We start from the raw sequence: 14,394 nt of genomic DNA on the forward strand, positions 1-14,394 counted from the left end.
AGGATGCAGTTCTGCAGGACTGTGTTTGCTGTGTTCTACCGTTTTCCCAGTTCTTCAGCTCTTCACTCCCTTTGGTTACAGTAACACGAAGGACTGCAGGACCTGTTGTTTGGGCTCATAGTTTGTGTCACTCATTTTAAAAAGAACCTCCTGGGGGATTCCGGCTCTGGCAGAGCTCTGCTGCTCCCAGGTGCTGAAATTCTGCAAAAAGGAGTGGAGCAGCAGCTCCAGAAGGCTTTGGAGGTCCTAAATCTGAAGTAAGGGGTTGTACCCCAGGATCTCCAGCCACCCAATGCCACAGTTCTGGGAAACAGCGGAGTTGCTGAGAAGGCAGGAAAGTCTGCTGGGCTTTTGGGCTGCTGGAAGGCTTCTCCCTGCTCTCTGCCCTGGCAGCTCCTCACACAGGTGAGAGGCCACCTCCACGCAGCCATAGCGGCGACAAGGCACAGGTGCTACAGGCGAAGGTCGGCAATGAGGACAGCGACACTTTGGAGCGCGACACGGAGATGCTCGGGCGCCGCCCGGGGCTCCCGCCGGTGCCGGGCAGGGGGAGCGGGTGCCGCGGGCAGCGCCTCCCGCCGGGCCGCGCCGGGACTGCTGCCGGGCCCGCCCCCGCTTCCCCGCACCTTTCCCGGCCGGAGCCGCCCCGCGGGGGCCGGGCCAGCGGTGTCGGCGGCGGGACGGGGCGCCCGGCGCTGCCCGCAGCTCCCGGGGCACCGCCGCGCCGCCCGAGCCATGTCCTCCAGCTCCCCGCCGGGCGAGCCCAAGAGCCGCAGCCTGGGCCGGCTGTCGCTGCCCAGGAGAGGCAGCATGACGCCCGGCAAGAAGGCGGCGGCGCTGGAGCTGGCCGAGAGCGCCCCGAACGCCCACTACGCCCCGCTGGCGGCCGCGCAGGGCGGGCAGGCGCCCGCGGGATGCGGCCCCGCGCCGGAGCGGGAGCGGGCGCCGCGCGGGCGGAGCGAAGTGCTGGTGGTGAGCGCCGACTGCCCGCGCCCCCCCGTCAGCCTGGACCCCCGCGTCTCCATCTACAGCCTCCGCAAGCCCCTGCTGAGCCGCAGCAGCGTCCAGGGCAGGGTCTACAACTTCTTGGAGCGGCCCACGGGATGGAAGTGCTTCGTGTACCACTTCACCGTGTGAGTACCGCTCCGCTGCCGCCGGGCACCTGCTCCGCGCTCCCGTTACCGCCGCTGGAGCGCTGCCCCGGCCGTGCTGGGGGCTCCGCGGCCGCCCTCAGCCGCACCCTGAGGAGCCGCTGCTGCCGAGCCCCCTCCCCATGCCCCGCACGCCGCTCGTCCTCTCCCGGGAGGCTCCTCGGGAACGGAGCCTTCCAGACCCGCCCGGTGCTCCGGGCTTGAACACCGTGCAGATACGGTCCTTTGGGCTGTGGGTGGTTTGGTTTTTGGTTTTTTTTTTTTTTTTTTCCCCGCAGGTGTGAAGTAAAACAAAAGTCACCCTCCGGAGGAAAGTTTGCCTTTTTACTTAAAAGAAATGTTGTATCTCAGTTCATGAGCCCTTAGGTGTATCTATCAGATAGTGGAGGAGCTGGTTTCAGGCAATTTTCTTCAGAAGGCTACCCAGGGAGTTGGAATAAATTGTTCATCGTGGAAATGAAGTAGGTAGCAGTGTCACCCATTCTTTATTACTTTTTGATTCATGGCTCCTGATTTCAAGCAGTGACACCTGTGTGATGCCGATGCATAGCAGAAGTTTCTAACTGAACAGGTGCTATCAATTATCAGTGCTGCAGTCTTGTCGATGGAGGATGAGAAACAGGTTTTTTGCTTGCCTCTTTTATTACCCTGGTCTACCTCCTTGTGCTATCCATTATGATGGGAAGGAGGTGGTGTTTGGAGGATGCTGTTGAACTGCAGGTAGGTTGAAAGTTGCTTTGTCTGTTGTGCTGTCTGTAGAGTGCAGTGTCAAACCCCAGCCAGCAAGTGGTAGGTCTGTGGTGCACGAGCATCCCAACAGGTGTCTCTGGGAGGAATCAGCTTTTCCATCGAGGGGTTGCTGAAAGCGTGTGTGACCCTTGGGCAATTGGCGTGTGTTAAATGTAGGTGAGAAGGTCAGGTAGGAATGTGGTGTGTGTTTATTGTATTCATGCACAGACATATATGTGTGTTTATATCTGTTACATGTATACGTGCTTATTCCAACAGTTAGAGTGAAAGATGTTTTATGGTCAAAATCCTAAGACAAGAGGTACCAAAGTCAATTTTTATGACTTTGTTATTGTATTTGTATTCTGATTTTAAGTCCTATTTCTAAGTAACTGTTATCTAAAATCAGTTCAGGATTTTGTGTTTCTGTTCCACACTTGAGGATTCTGGAGTGTATAGGTCAACAGGTTAAGTGGTACCAACTTTATTTTAGTGGAGGGGAAACAGCTGTCATGTGAGTGAGTGTATGTAATTGGGAGATGACCGGGTACAACTGCTGAGATAATTGTGGGGTCCATTTTCTTTAGCCTTATGATAATGCCATAAGATGAGAAAATTATTAGTGACCATAATTATGAAGTGCCTGATAGTTGTGGTTGAACAATGTAAAACACTTTTGGGAATTGGAGCCCCCCCCACCCCCCAAGAAGGAGTTTTAGGTAGCTATCTTTTATGGTTTCTGACCTTTCAGGTGTCTCAAATTATGTTTAGATGGTGCAGCCAACTGTTTTCAATATCTTAACTAATCTTCTCTAAATCTTAACAGCAAGTCTAGGAAAACTCTGAAAAGCAAAAACCAAGATTATAGTCCTTTGACTACTTAAGGTTCTAGCCTGAATTTTAACTTTTTTTGCAAGTATTTGCAGTTTGGATTAATCCTGTTTGCGCAAGAATTAAGATTCTGTAATATGGGTAAGTCATTACGTGTCTTCCCCCCCAACACACACCCATGGTGTAAGCATTAGCCCCAGCATTTCCCTTCTTTCCAGAGCTCTTCTGATGCAATGACGAATGACAGTGGCAGTAAATATTCTCAAGCCTCTTACCAAGCATTGTTCGAATTCCTTAGGGCACTGAAGAGACAGAAGAGGGTACTGACACCCTTGTATGTTTTTCACAAGGCAATCTGCAAGTACCATTTAGGCAGCCTAGCTCTGATTCCTACCAGCAGAGGGAATTGAGGCTTTACTATTCTCAGCCCATCTTTTTCTTTTTTTTTGGTAGTACTTAAGTTTTTTGTGCCCATTAAATCATGGTGTAAGTTACTGGTCTTTGGTCCATACTTCTCTGGCTCTTTCTGAGCTCCCAAAGCAACTTTCTGCTGTGCCAAGGAATGCTCTGTTTGGAGTACAATCCCTGCCAGCCAGGTGCAGGGTATTGGCAGATGAATAGTTGCCACAGAGGCGAAGTGTGTCGCTAAAATTAACTGATGAGGCAGATTTGTCTGATTCAGAGAAGCTGCTGTGCACCAGCGGCTCCTCGGGAGGAGGCACAGGACCTGCTTTGTGCGGACAGTTGATACAAAGGATGAGGTGCAGAGCTGGAAAGGACTTGGAGTCATGAGAGTCACACAGAGGCATGCATGCGCTCTTTTCCCACTGGAGGAAGTACTTGATTGTTCTGTTGTCAGCATACAAACAGTCATTCATAGAATGCTAAGCCTGGTTTTACCTTGGAGTGTGCAAGGACCCTGGTGTTAGTCTCTCCTGCCCAAATGAGTTTAAGAAATGGAACTCATTTTGCCTGTTGTCTTTTTGACTCCCTCTGCAGTCTGCCTCCTGCTTTATTCTGGGGGCTTTCAGCTGCCTGGGAGATCTTGGTTGCTGTCCTAAATGTTTAGAGGGCAAGGAGAGGAAACGGGAGTGGCGTTAAATCACGGCATAAAGACCTAAGCTGAGTAGAGAGCCCTGGCCAAGATCTAGCCCAGTGATGGGAGCAACAACCACTGGAGGCTTAATTTTTTGTTTTCTGCGTGGTGTGGAGTGTGTGGCTGTGTTCTTAATTACAAGCTGTAATTATTACAGTTAGAAACAACTCCTGGAATAGCCCATGTAACTTGCTCTGGACCTGTATCTCTGGCTGGTTGTTAAAACACTGTTTATCAAGCGATAAGAGCTACATCTACTGATTGCCTGTCACACCCTTTTCCTGCTCAGGAATCTTAGTCAGTGGTATGTAGAATACTAATAACTAAGAACTGATACTCAGGATTGATTTTCCTTATTTTTATATTATATTGTTTAGAAGAGGGAATTTGAACAAGCTTTAATCCACCTATTCTAGGTTATGTTTGTTTCTTATTGTTTCATTGCTGCATGTCTGGTGAGCAGCAAAGGGCCCTTATTTGCTCTTGACTTAAAGGATGGAATCTGGCTGTCTTGCACAGGTCAGGCCATGACCTGTTTTGTTCTGAATTATTTCTTTCATAAGGTGTCAGAAATACCTGTTTTTCACTACGCAAAATGTATATTCTCTCTAGTTGATGTTTTCAGTCTCTGGGGTAATTTGACACCCGAGTCTCTGATAAAATAAATTTAATTATAGACAGGTATTTTCTAAGAATTTTTCTTATTTGCTTAAACCAAAGTGAGCAGAATAGGGATTGAATTATTGTGCCTCATCTATATTTGATTTTTAAAGGCTGGGGAAATATTCTCTGTGGGAAGAAGGAATGGCTAATCAGCCATTAATTCACCACTCAAAAAACCTGCCTAAAAGTACTAGCGCAGATGACAGAACCTCTTAATTCAGCTACTTGACTTGTTTTGATTTCGTAACAAATTTCATGTAAATAGATGAAACATATGGTATACAAACCCCCGATTTTACCAGGGCAAGTAAATTGTGCTTGGTGGCTGAGGATCTACATGCGTGGCCTCTGCAAACACAGTTGGCGGTTGCTTGGAGACTTGGGCTTTGCAAGCAAGAGCTTTCCTTGCGGTGTGGCTGGATGGATGGCAACGTCCTGCCAGGGCCACCAAATCTGCCTTGGCTGTCAGAGCAAGGGAATGACTGAGTGCCACTGTTCTCAGTGACCTTCCAGGCTGGGGCATCTTATCGCACTTAGAGCAGTGCACCTTGAGAGAGCAGCTTTGAGAGGTGAAGTGTTCTGCGGCCTGAACGAATCAAGTTTTCAGCCTCTATGAGGAGAGGTGGGAAAAGAAACTCTGCCCTCATGGTGGCATGCTGAAACTCCTGGGTGCTTCCCCACAGTTGGAAATGACTCTACTGAATAAGTGAAGCTGTTAAATGTTAAAAATAATTATTTTAGATTTAGGTGCTCAGGGAAGAGGTTCTTCTCACCCTTTTATTTTTAAAATAAACTTCTTAAAATATGCCTAAAGAAACTGAAGTTATGAACTGATTTCTCTTGTTCTTGGTGTGGCAAATAATGACTTCTGGCAGTGTTGACTCCCTGTGTTCTTTGAAGTGTTGGCTGTAACCAGAGGGAACAATTTGGAAACTGATGGACCATTGGTTTGTTCTATTGTGGCAGCTCTCCTTTGTTGCCGTACAAGATAATCACCTTCTATCTTATCTTTGCATGCCTGTACCTGGTTCAATTTACATTGCCTTTGTATAAGTTTGGTTTAATCAGCAATGATTGTCATTGAGTTTGTTCGAATCCCAAGTTGTTTACATAAGCTTGGACTGGCCAGTGGTTGGGGTTTGGAAAACTGGTCTCTGGAAACAGGCAGACTCTTAGCAGCATGGCTGCGTGTGTGTGCACACAGAGCTAGGAAGTGAGGGCAGATAGAATATTCCAGTTGCCTGAATCAGGACTCACAGTAATCGACTATTAAAGGCAATGCAGTGTTTACACTGTGCTCTTTACATACATTAAATCGTGAAGAAAAAGCCTAACTAATTTAAAATCCCATTTTGCCATATTTCCAAACATACTGCAAACATACTTCCAAACCTACTGGTTCATACTTGTTGTGTAAAATGTTGAGGAGGAAAAAGGATCCTTAAAAGAATTAGTGTGTGCACGTGCTCACACAGGACTTGTTTTTCAGACTGAAGAATGTTGCAAACTGAAATGCTGTGGTTTTGGGTTTTGACATGAACATTTGTATGTTTAGAGATTTTTGTGGCTTGAAATCAGACTTCCAGATTATTAATTCTTAAAAAAAAAAAAAAAAAGAGACATAAATCCTCCAAAGCAAGCATGGCTTTTCCAAGTGGAAAGAAAGATGGCTTGATCAGGGTCATGTCTCTCTTGCTGCTGCCAATAGCAGGAGGACCCAGGTTTATCTTTTTTTGTCTCATCAAGACAGGTAGTTTAGTTGAGGCCAATATGCAGCTGAGCAGACACCTTTGCAACCTAACACTATGTATCTATTAACGTGCTTGATAAAGTTTTATCTGAGAGGAAAAGGCATTGGAAAGCTGATTTAAGTATTCCCAGAGAAGAGGGAAGACCATTTGCCTGCCCCACATAAGAAAGTGTGCTCATGTTTAGGAGTTGCTGCTGCAGAGGCACCCCTGTTTGCTGATCAGCCTGATGTTGAAGCTTGGGCTCTTGGCAGATTTTTGGAGGCAGGTGAGACTGAGAAGTGGCTAAAGGGTTTTGTTGTTCTCTCCTTACTCTCTGCGTGCTGCAGTGGAGCCTCTTAGCTACAATATTGCAAGAAGGTGCTTCTTTGGGACCACGGATTTGCAATAGTATTTTTTGGGTTGGCCAGTACGGAGCTTCGCCCTCTTGCCCTGTTTCCCAATTTGTAACCTGTCAGAAGTTTCATTTTTGCTATGAGCTGTCTGGCTGTCTTGTGGTTGAGACCAGTCCAAGTGAGATGAAATCTTTGTGCTGTGAAAAGCTGAAGTGTCAGTCTAGTTAGGGATCAGAAGGGGGTCCCCATTTCTCTCTCCTGGTGGGACAGTGGAAGTTCTTAGGTTAAGAAATGCAGATACAAATAACTATGTAACTGACTAAAAAAAAATAAAAAAATCGGTGTTTACTTAGTAATTGACAGTCATCAGAAAGAAAAGAAGTATGAGAAACCAAATCCTCTCAATGCCTGGAAGCCACTTTGATGAAATCACTGACTTTGCATTATTTGTTGCATTCAGTGATTACTGCATGAAAATTATTGTGAAAATGTATTTTGATTGTTGTAGGGGAAGGAATGTGAAAATCTAGGTATCTTCTAGTTAAATTACCTTTTGAAGACACCTCTAGCAATTGAGAAAATCCAGTTTTTGTTCTGCAATGCATAGTGGGATATTGTTGGCTACTTGAAGAAAAATTCATTGGGTTAAAGAAGTTTTGTGGGGACAAAAAAGACTTTGTATTTGTACTGATTTTAGGTTTTCTAAAAACAAATGGAAGCAGAAGACTGTAAACTGCCAAAAACTTGTGCTCAGTGAAGACAGGTTGTGTGCAGTGGAGAAAAAGAACTGTGAAATTCACACATAGAAGATATGAATTTTTTCAATTTGGGCAGGCTTTCCTGGAATAGGCCTTCTCTCTTTTCTCATCATCCTTCCAGTATGACATTTCAAGTCCTTCTCTCATGTTTGCTTTCCTCCAGGAAAAGAATTATCCTACCTTTAAAAGTTGCACATGAATGATCTTAAAAAAACCAGTAAGTGCAGTATTCACATTTCTGTGTCTCTGTCAAATGGTTGGTTGGGCAATTCTGGCACACTTCCTTGCCCTGGCTCCTCAAGTGCCAGGGAAAAAACATGCAAGGCTGTGTAGATAGGCCTCTTTCAAAACTTCCATTGCAGCTGAATCAAGGCTAGAGTTGAGATTCAATTGCAGTGAACTAATTAGGCTGAGCTCCAAATGCCTGAGTGCTGGATGTGTTACAAACAACGGTGCCAACATATGCTGCAGGGAGCTATGCACAGGCACAGTGCTTAGCTGACTTCAAACTTGGCACTACCTCATTAATTTGGTGTGTTAATAGATTGTTTAATGTGCATTAGTGGCTGAGCACAAAAGCTGTGAACACTTGCTCATTCAGTTGCAGATGGAAAATAGTGTCTTGTTGGGGGCAAGGTGTTTTCTGCCTGCCAACAAGCGGTCCAACATGTTTCAAATGTCTTGGAGAGCTGCCAGATGCAAATAAACCTGGTGGGGAGGCTGAGTTACAGCAGAATGCATGGACTGGTGATTTTTTAGGTAGGGTACTAAGCCTCCTCGTGCAGTCATGCTTCATCTGGCATAATGGCCTGTGAGAACCATTATAATACCAGGCATGGCAATGGGAGAGCACAGGCATTTGCAAGGCTCTGCAACAGGAGCAGTTGATGTATGGAGTTCTTACCTCCTGCCAGGAAGATATGTCTGTGAGAGTATATTTATATCTCTGTATATAATAAGTAGGAATACTCAATGGCCTAGTAAGCACATCTAATATTAATTTTAATGTATGTTTTTAGATTTTTAAAAAAATTTTTGCCCCCCCCCCTTTTTTTTTTAATAGAAAATTCTAAAGCTTCTCTCAGCGAAGAGTTTTCTCTGGCTTCCAGGCTGTGCATACCTGGAGAGCTCGAGAGGTGCTTGGTGTGAGCTATTCCCTTGTCTGATGTGACCAATTTTTGAGGATGTATAGACGTCTTCCTTTTTTTTCCTACTCTGTGGTACAGAATACTAAAATAACAGCTATTTTCTATGTTCAAGGTGCTGTAAGAAGTTGCACACAGTGCAAAGCAGGCCCTGAGTAGTTGTGTTAGTGTAAGTAGTTTAAAATATCAAAAAACAACACCAAAACCCAATCAAAAGCCCCAAAACAACAACAAAAGTCCACAAAACCCAAAAATATTGTCCCGCATTTCCTCAGTGGTAGTTCCTTCCTTAACAACCACATTTTATAACAGAAAATGTGACACCTGGAAACATTACAATAAAGCATAGGTACAGGGGAAGTACAACCACCATGACAAAAGCCAGTTATTTTTCTCTGACCTGCTTCAGTGTCAGAGCTTTCAGTTGTGTGAGATAATGAGCGCACATTTGCTCAAAACTGACTGAATCCTTTTTGAGTTTAAGAAAAAAATGTCTGGTTCTTTTTGCAAGGAACACATCAAGCACCAAGTCTGCAGCCTTGGAATTTTATAATTTTAAAAACTATAAACTCCCAAAAATAGGAAGTTATACTGCAGGTTGTTCAGTGTTAAATATTCCTAGCAAAGTGCCCAGTGTAGGTATTTTTATTTTATCTCACATGTTCTTCACAGTCACTGTGATGATTTAATTTTTTATGAATAATGTTAACCAAAGTCAAAATAAACCTAGGACAGGGCTTCTGGATCCTTTTAAGTTTCTTCTGCTTCTGCAAATATTGATGTGGATCTTTGAATTTCCTATTAAAGCTCTCACTAGGAACATCCATCTCACATATGTCTTCCTAATGCCAGTGGACTTATGAGACCTCATTTGACAACATAGTTTTCTCCCATTTGTAATAGAAAACTGAATTTTTTACTCTTAACTATAAAATCCCTCTTTGCATTCTGCTGAGGTTATTTAAAAAGTAAATGCTTTGTTATATAACTTCACTAGTATTTACTTCAAATGAGAAATATACTGTTTTTAGTGAACTAAGAAAATATCTTTGTTTATCCTAACAGCTTGTGCTCTTGATGATCATCTATTAATTTTACTCTTACCCCAGAAACACAGCATACTTTTTCTTTTGCAATAATAGGAAATATAATACATTAATTGGAGTAATAGTTGGTTTGATTCTTAAGGAGTTATCATCATGTGTTTAACTTAACTATGCAGACACTTATTTGCTTCCTAGCGGAAGCAATTTGTAAAGGTAAAGGGTAGGGACCAGCTAGTAAACTGGCAATACTCATCTTCAAAATTAGGGCAATTAAAACTCCTTGCAAGGCATTGTGCACCAGATGTGTAGAAATATTTTAATATTATTTTATTTATAGTAAGGCTTTTTTTTATTTTCTTTAACACTAAGCATCTTACAGCACTAATTCTGTATGACCTTTGTCCAGGTGACTGCTGTCTTTTGTCAGTAATAAATATGTTAAATCACATACCATTTGTATGCAGTTTTTTTACCATCTTGCCAGTAGTTTTGCTGTAGACTTCTAATAATTAGTGGTCTTCTCTCTGTCCCTTCCTATGTGTATTAGACTGGGCAAGAACACAGGCTCATCCCCTCTGTTTAGACCAGAGTGTGGTCACCCTTGCAATATGCTTCTCACTGTCAGACAGCTGGAACTGACACAAGGAGACTGGGCAGGCTTTGGATGTGTAGAAATTCATTGCTCAGAAGTTGCTGGTTTCCTCTGCAAACCTACAATGAATTCCTGAAACCTCAGGGATGCTTTTAAGTTGTTTCACTTTTTTACAATATTTTCTCATTGCAGTGCTAATATTGCACGCTTTTATATTAGTTGGATAGTACAGAAAATTGGGTCATGGTTTGAGGACAGAATGTAAATCCACCCAGCAGGTAATTTCCTTGGATTCTCTCCAAAGACACCAGGTGGAGGCAAGGATTACAGAGCTCTTGCTTATCCCTTGTACCACAAAGGCTGAGGTCCTTGTACTGAATGTATTCTCCCTCTGTAGAGTAAGGAACTGCCTTCAAAGAGTGTGTTTGCTCCTGCAGCAGCTGTCCCCTTCCCCATGTCATCTAAAAATGAGCTGGGATAGGTTAGAGTCTTCTTTTTCACAGTAAGCTGCAGGGCACTACAGCCTCATTTCTTGTACGGATGTTGACAAGTAGAGCAAAGGAGAATGAATGCAGGAAATGGTTTCTGCTGCTAGTCTCATTCTTACACCCTTCAAATGCCTGTGCCCAGTTATTTGTGCAGGGCAGTGGAGACAGGGGAAGAGACAAGAGCAAAGATCTTCCATCCTGTGGCTTCAATAAGTAGAGAATGTCCTGTGCTGACCCTATTAAGAATCAGTGGTGTTTGTATTATGTGCAATGGCTTTATGTGATCTTTACAAACTTCAGCAAATAAGGCCCTATTTTTTTCCTCTAATATTCATCCTAAATAGATCTAGTAGATGCTATTTGTTTTTCAGCCCTAGAAGACATTAAAATATGGTCAAACCTGACAATGAGTAAATAACTAAATGTGTATTGCTTTATTGTAGTGTGAGTAAAGTTAATGTGATTGTATGCTGTTATCTTAGCCGTGACCCAGAAAGTGTTGATAACTGGTTATCTCAGCACTTCAAACAAAATAAACCTGCTCGCTTGATGTTTTCTGTGTCAAGAGGTCATCCAGCACCCTAGCACTAAGCTGTCTGAGCATCCTGTTTCAACGGCATGTAAAGTATGCCAGGCACAAGCATCTAAGTGTTACCTAGTCATGTCAGTCGTATGCCTTCGTAGTTCTGTTCATTCAAGACGTCTCTCTGTAGATTTTATTTAATTTTATGACATGATCTTATTTGGGCAACCACATATTTGAACTATAGAAATGAGGAAAAAAGCTACAAGAGTGAGGGAGAAAACAGACCTTTGAAATCCTGCAGATTTTGCCGCACATGGAAGGCTGTAGGTGTACTGTGTTAATGCTGACCCTTCTCGGGTGTCTGAATTGCTTATTGCACTCCGGTTTTCAAGCACTGAGGTTATCTCTTGATGACTTCTGTGGCATTCTTTTGTTGTGTGGCTTTAATAGGAAACATTACATATTCATCAAGTCTCACTGTAAAGTGAAATAGAGAAATTGAACTGACTGAAAATGTGATGTACCATGAGAAGAGCCTAATCTCTAGAAATTTTCAGTGAATTGTATCTGTAGGAGTAAAGGGCCACCTGCTTGTACCTCTTACATGAAAAAGTGGAGGTACCATTCAAGCAGTTTTTGATACTAGCAGTTAACCTCTGCTGAGACTGTCTGCTTTTTCTGAGGGACGTTTTCTGACAGGCGCCTTTCTCTTGAAAGAAACGGTGCTTGTTTCAGGAAACCTGCATATGGTCTGTGTTTGTTGTTATTGAAATAATATATGCAAAATGCCATGGGATTCTTTTCTTGAGGAATTCTGCTGGAAATGACGTGGTAAGTAATCAAACAGTTTCTAAGTCCTTTGAGGAAATCAGTCTGTTTGTTTATACGAAGTGCTAGCAGTCAATGTGAACTGTGGTCAAAACTCACAGCCATGTGTATCTTCAGTTTCCTCCTCCTCCCTGTAACAAATGCAATCTGATTATGCTTCTGTCTGATTGCTAAAGTGAAGTGCTGTGTTTTCTTTGGAATTGCAGTCTCTCTCCATCCCCCTCAAACACCACAACTATCAATTTGAAGCAGACTTTGTCACTGTTTTTTTCATATGGTGCCTCTTTTTGCCTGCTCCCCACTCTCCCTGTGTCTCGGGCATTTTGGTGTGTAGAAGAGACTTTGTGTTCTGTTGAATTTTAGTGGCTGTGAAATAGCACAGCCACGAGGAACTTGTGCAAGTTTTGGACAGGAACTGAGGGCAGAGATTAATTCAATTGGAGCAAAGCATCCCATAGGCAGCTATTGATTAACCAGAATAAAATTTGACTTCACCACTGAGATTAGCACCTACCTTGGTAAAATAAAACTGGTATATTATGAGAGAATGTATTTTAAAAGGTATTTAGAAATTGAACTCTGCTTTGAATAAGTGGTTTTCCTATGTAGTTAGGATATGGTATGTTAATGAAAGTAGTTTCTTAACTTTTCAATATCTTGTGATAAACATAAGGAAGAATGCAATGGTTTTTTACAGGCTGTTTTGTTGTAACAACGCTCCTATTGCAATGCAAGGAAGATAAATAGTCATGGGAAAGCTAGGCAATGTGTGCTTTCTTAAGTGTAAAATGACTGCTTTATAGTAATGAGCTGAAATAAATGAATTTTGGAATGAAATGGAGGAAAATAGCCTAGACAATAAGGAAGAAGGACCACCTGTAAATTTACTTCTTCCTCACAACTCCTCCAGATCAGTGTTACTGGCTGCCTTGTATTGTTTTATAGAGAGGTGTGGACCAGCTGAGCTCCATCAACATCCCATGGACCTGAATGAAACCATGAAATGTACTGGCTGTAACCTTCTCTGCATGTCATATCTCTACCAAATTTGATACTAATCAGATAGTTTTTAAGGATGTGCCTCTGCTGCTGTCCTAGACCTAGATGTGGATTATAGCTGAGTTGTGCCTGCTAGATCAGCCTGGATAGAGCTGTACTAAGCATGGAGGTAGAGGGAGGGCATGTGCAAACCCTGCACTTGCACCAGCTGATGGGGTGTGAGCTGGTTCTGGCCCAAAAGCTCGGTAGCTGCAGCAGTGCAGGGTTGTGCCTGTGCTGGCAAAGGGCTCATCAGTACAAGTGAGCACCAACAATCCTGGCTGGCATTGGGACCAAAGCCTGGCAGAGACTGTGACTCCACCTAACTGCGTAGAGACACTGCTATATGCTATAGCAAGACCTTCTAGAGCAGGAATCTCCGTGCCTTGTGTGTCCTTACATCATCTAGTGCTCTGGGAATATTTCTGTCCTCTAGGATGAAGTGACAATCCATGTAGGTAGGCAGCCTGTGCTCCTGAGTTTACCCCTGGTACTGCTGTGGTGCCTCAGAGCGCTTTGCTTTCAGCACCCTTGGATATGTGTGAGTGCAGTGGCATCAGGGACTGGCTGACAGCTCTATCGTAAATAAGGTTTTTAGCCTTCTTACCCCCTGAGTCACAAGTTCAGTGGAAGTTGGAGGCTGTTTGTTCTAGATGTGGTAAATAACACAATCTGACTGCTCTCTCCTCTGGCACCCATGTCCAAAGCTGTTATCAGCATTGCTGTGGCATGTTTGATTTAGGGGCAAATTGGCACCTCTCTGACAAGGGCTGGAATGTCCCAGTCTGTCCTTGGGGTGTTGTTGGCATCTTTCGCACCAGTAAACCCCCATCAACAGTCGTGATCATGGGCAAACACCAGCCAAGTGCACAAAAGCGCTTATCACCTGCTAGGCTGTGCATTCATAAAAAGCAAAGCCATAAAAACCTCCAGTGGCTGGCAATTCCAGAGTTTTCTGTTAGACTTGAAAAGGAGTCCTGAAGAACACAGACTTCTTATCAATTTTAATTGCTGGGCAGTGGAGGGCTGCCGTTTGTTTAACGTCATTTGGTGGTGTTAGCAACTCTGACACTGTGTTGCAGAGATGTTTCTGGCCAGCAGCGTTCTGCTGAATGCAAAATGAAATTCAGCAGAAGTCCTTTGTTTTCAGGAAGAACTCCAGTTGAACAATTGAATCTAACAGGTAAAGAAATGCAAAATGGAATGTTGAGAACAGGTTGACTGGAGGTGCATAGGGCAATGTGAAGATGATAAATTTTAGAAAGTTGAGGTTTATAAGTATAGATGCTGCTATATTGTAATTGCTTTTCATTGCTGTTGAAACTAAGTTCTGTATTCCCTAATCCTTTTAGATAACCTTTTTAAAGGTTGCAGTCATGCTTGTGCATTTATACTGAAAATAAAAATTTTCAGGGTTAAT

At 43.5% G+C, this 14,394-nt stretch overlaps 1 protein-coding gene across 8 annotated transcripts in view; it reads left to right on the forward strand.

The window, feature by feature from the left end:
* The first annotated feature begins 691 nt into the window (after positions 1 to 691).
* KCNQ1 (potassium voltage-gated channel subfamily Q member 1) overlaps positions 692 to 14,394 on the forward strand; it is a 329,508-nt gene continuing 315,805 nt past the window's right edge. For 2 of the 8 annotated variants that reach the window (XM_068193959.1, XM_068193960.1), the window contains exon 1: positions 700 to 1,133. In XM_068193959.1, the coding sequence (XP_068050060.1) occupies positions 736 to 1,133 (398 nt within the window). In that variant the 5' untranslated portion in view covers positions 700 to 735. Of the gene's footprint in view, positions 1,134 to 1,822; positions 1,872 to 14,394 lie in introns of those variants that run through there. The other 6 variants (XM_068193963.1, XM_068193964.1, XM_068193961.1 and 3 more) reach the window with 6 other exon arrangements.

The sequence above is a fragment of the Anomalospiza imberbis genome, chromosome 6, assembly GCF_031753505.1.
Source record: "Anomalospiza imberbis isolate Cuckoo-Finch-1a 21T00152 chromosome 6, ASM3175350v1, whole genome shotgun sequence".
Taxonomy (NCBI): domain Eukaryota; kingdom Metazoa; phylum Chordata; class Aves; order Passeriformes; family Viduidae; genus Anomalospiza; species Anomalospiza imberbis.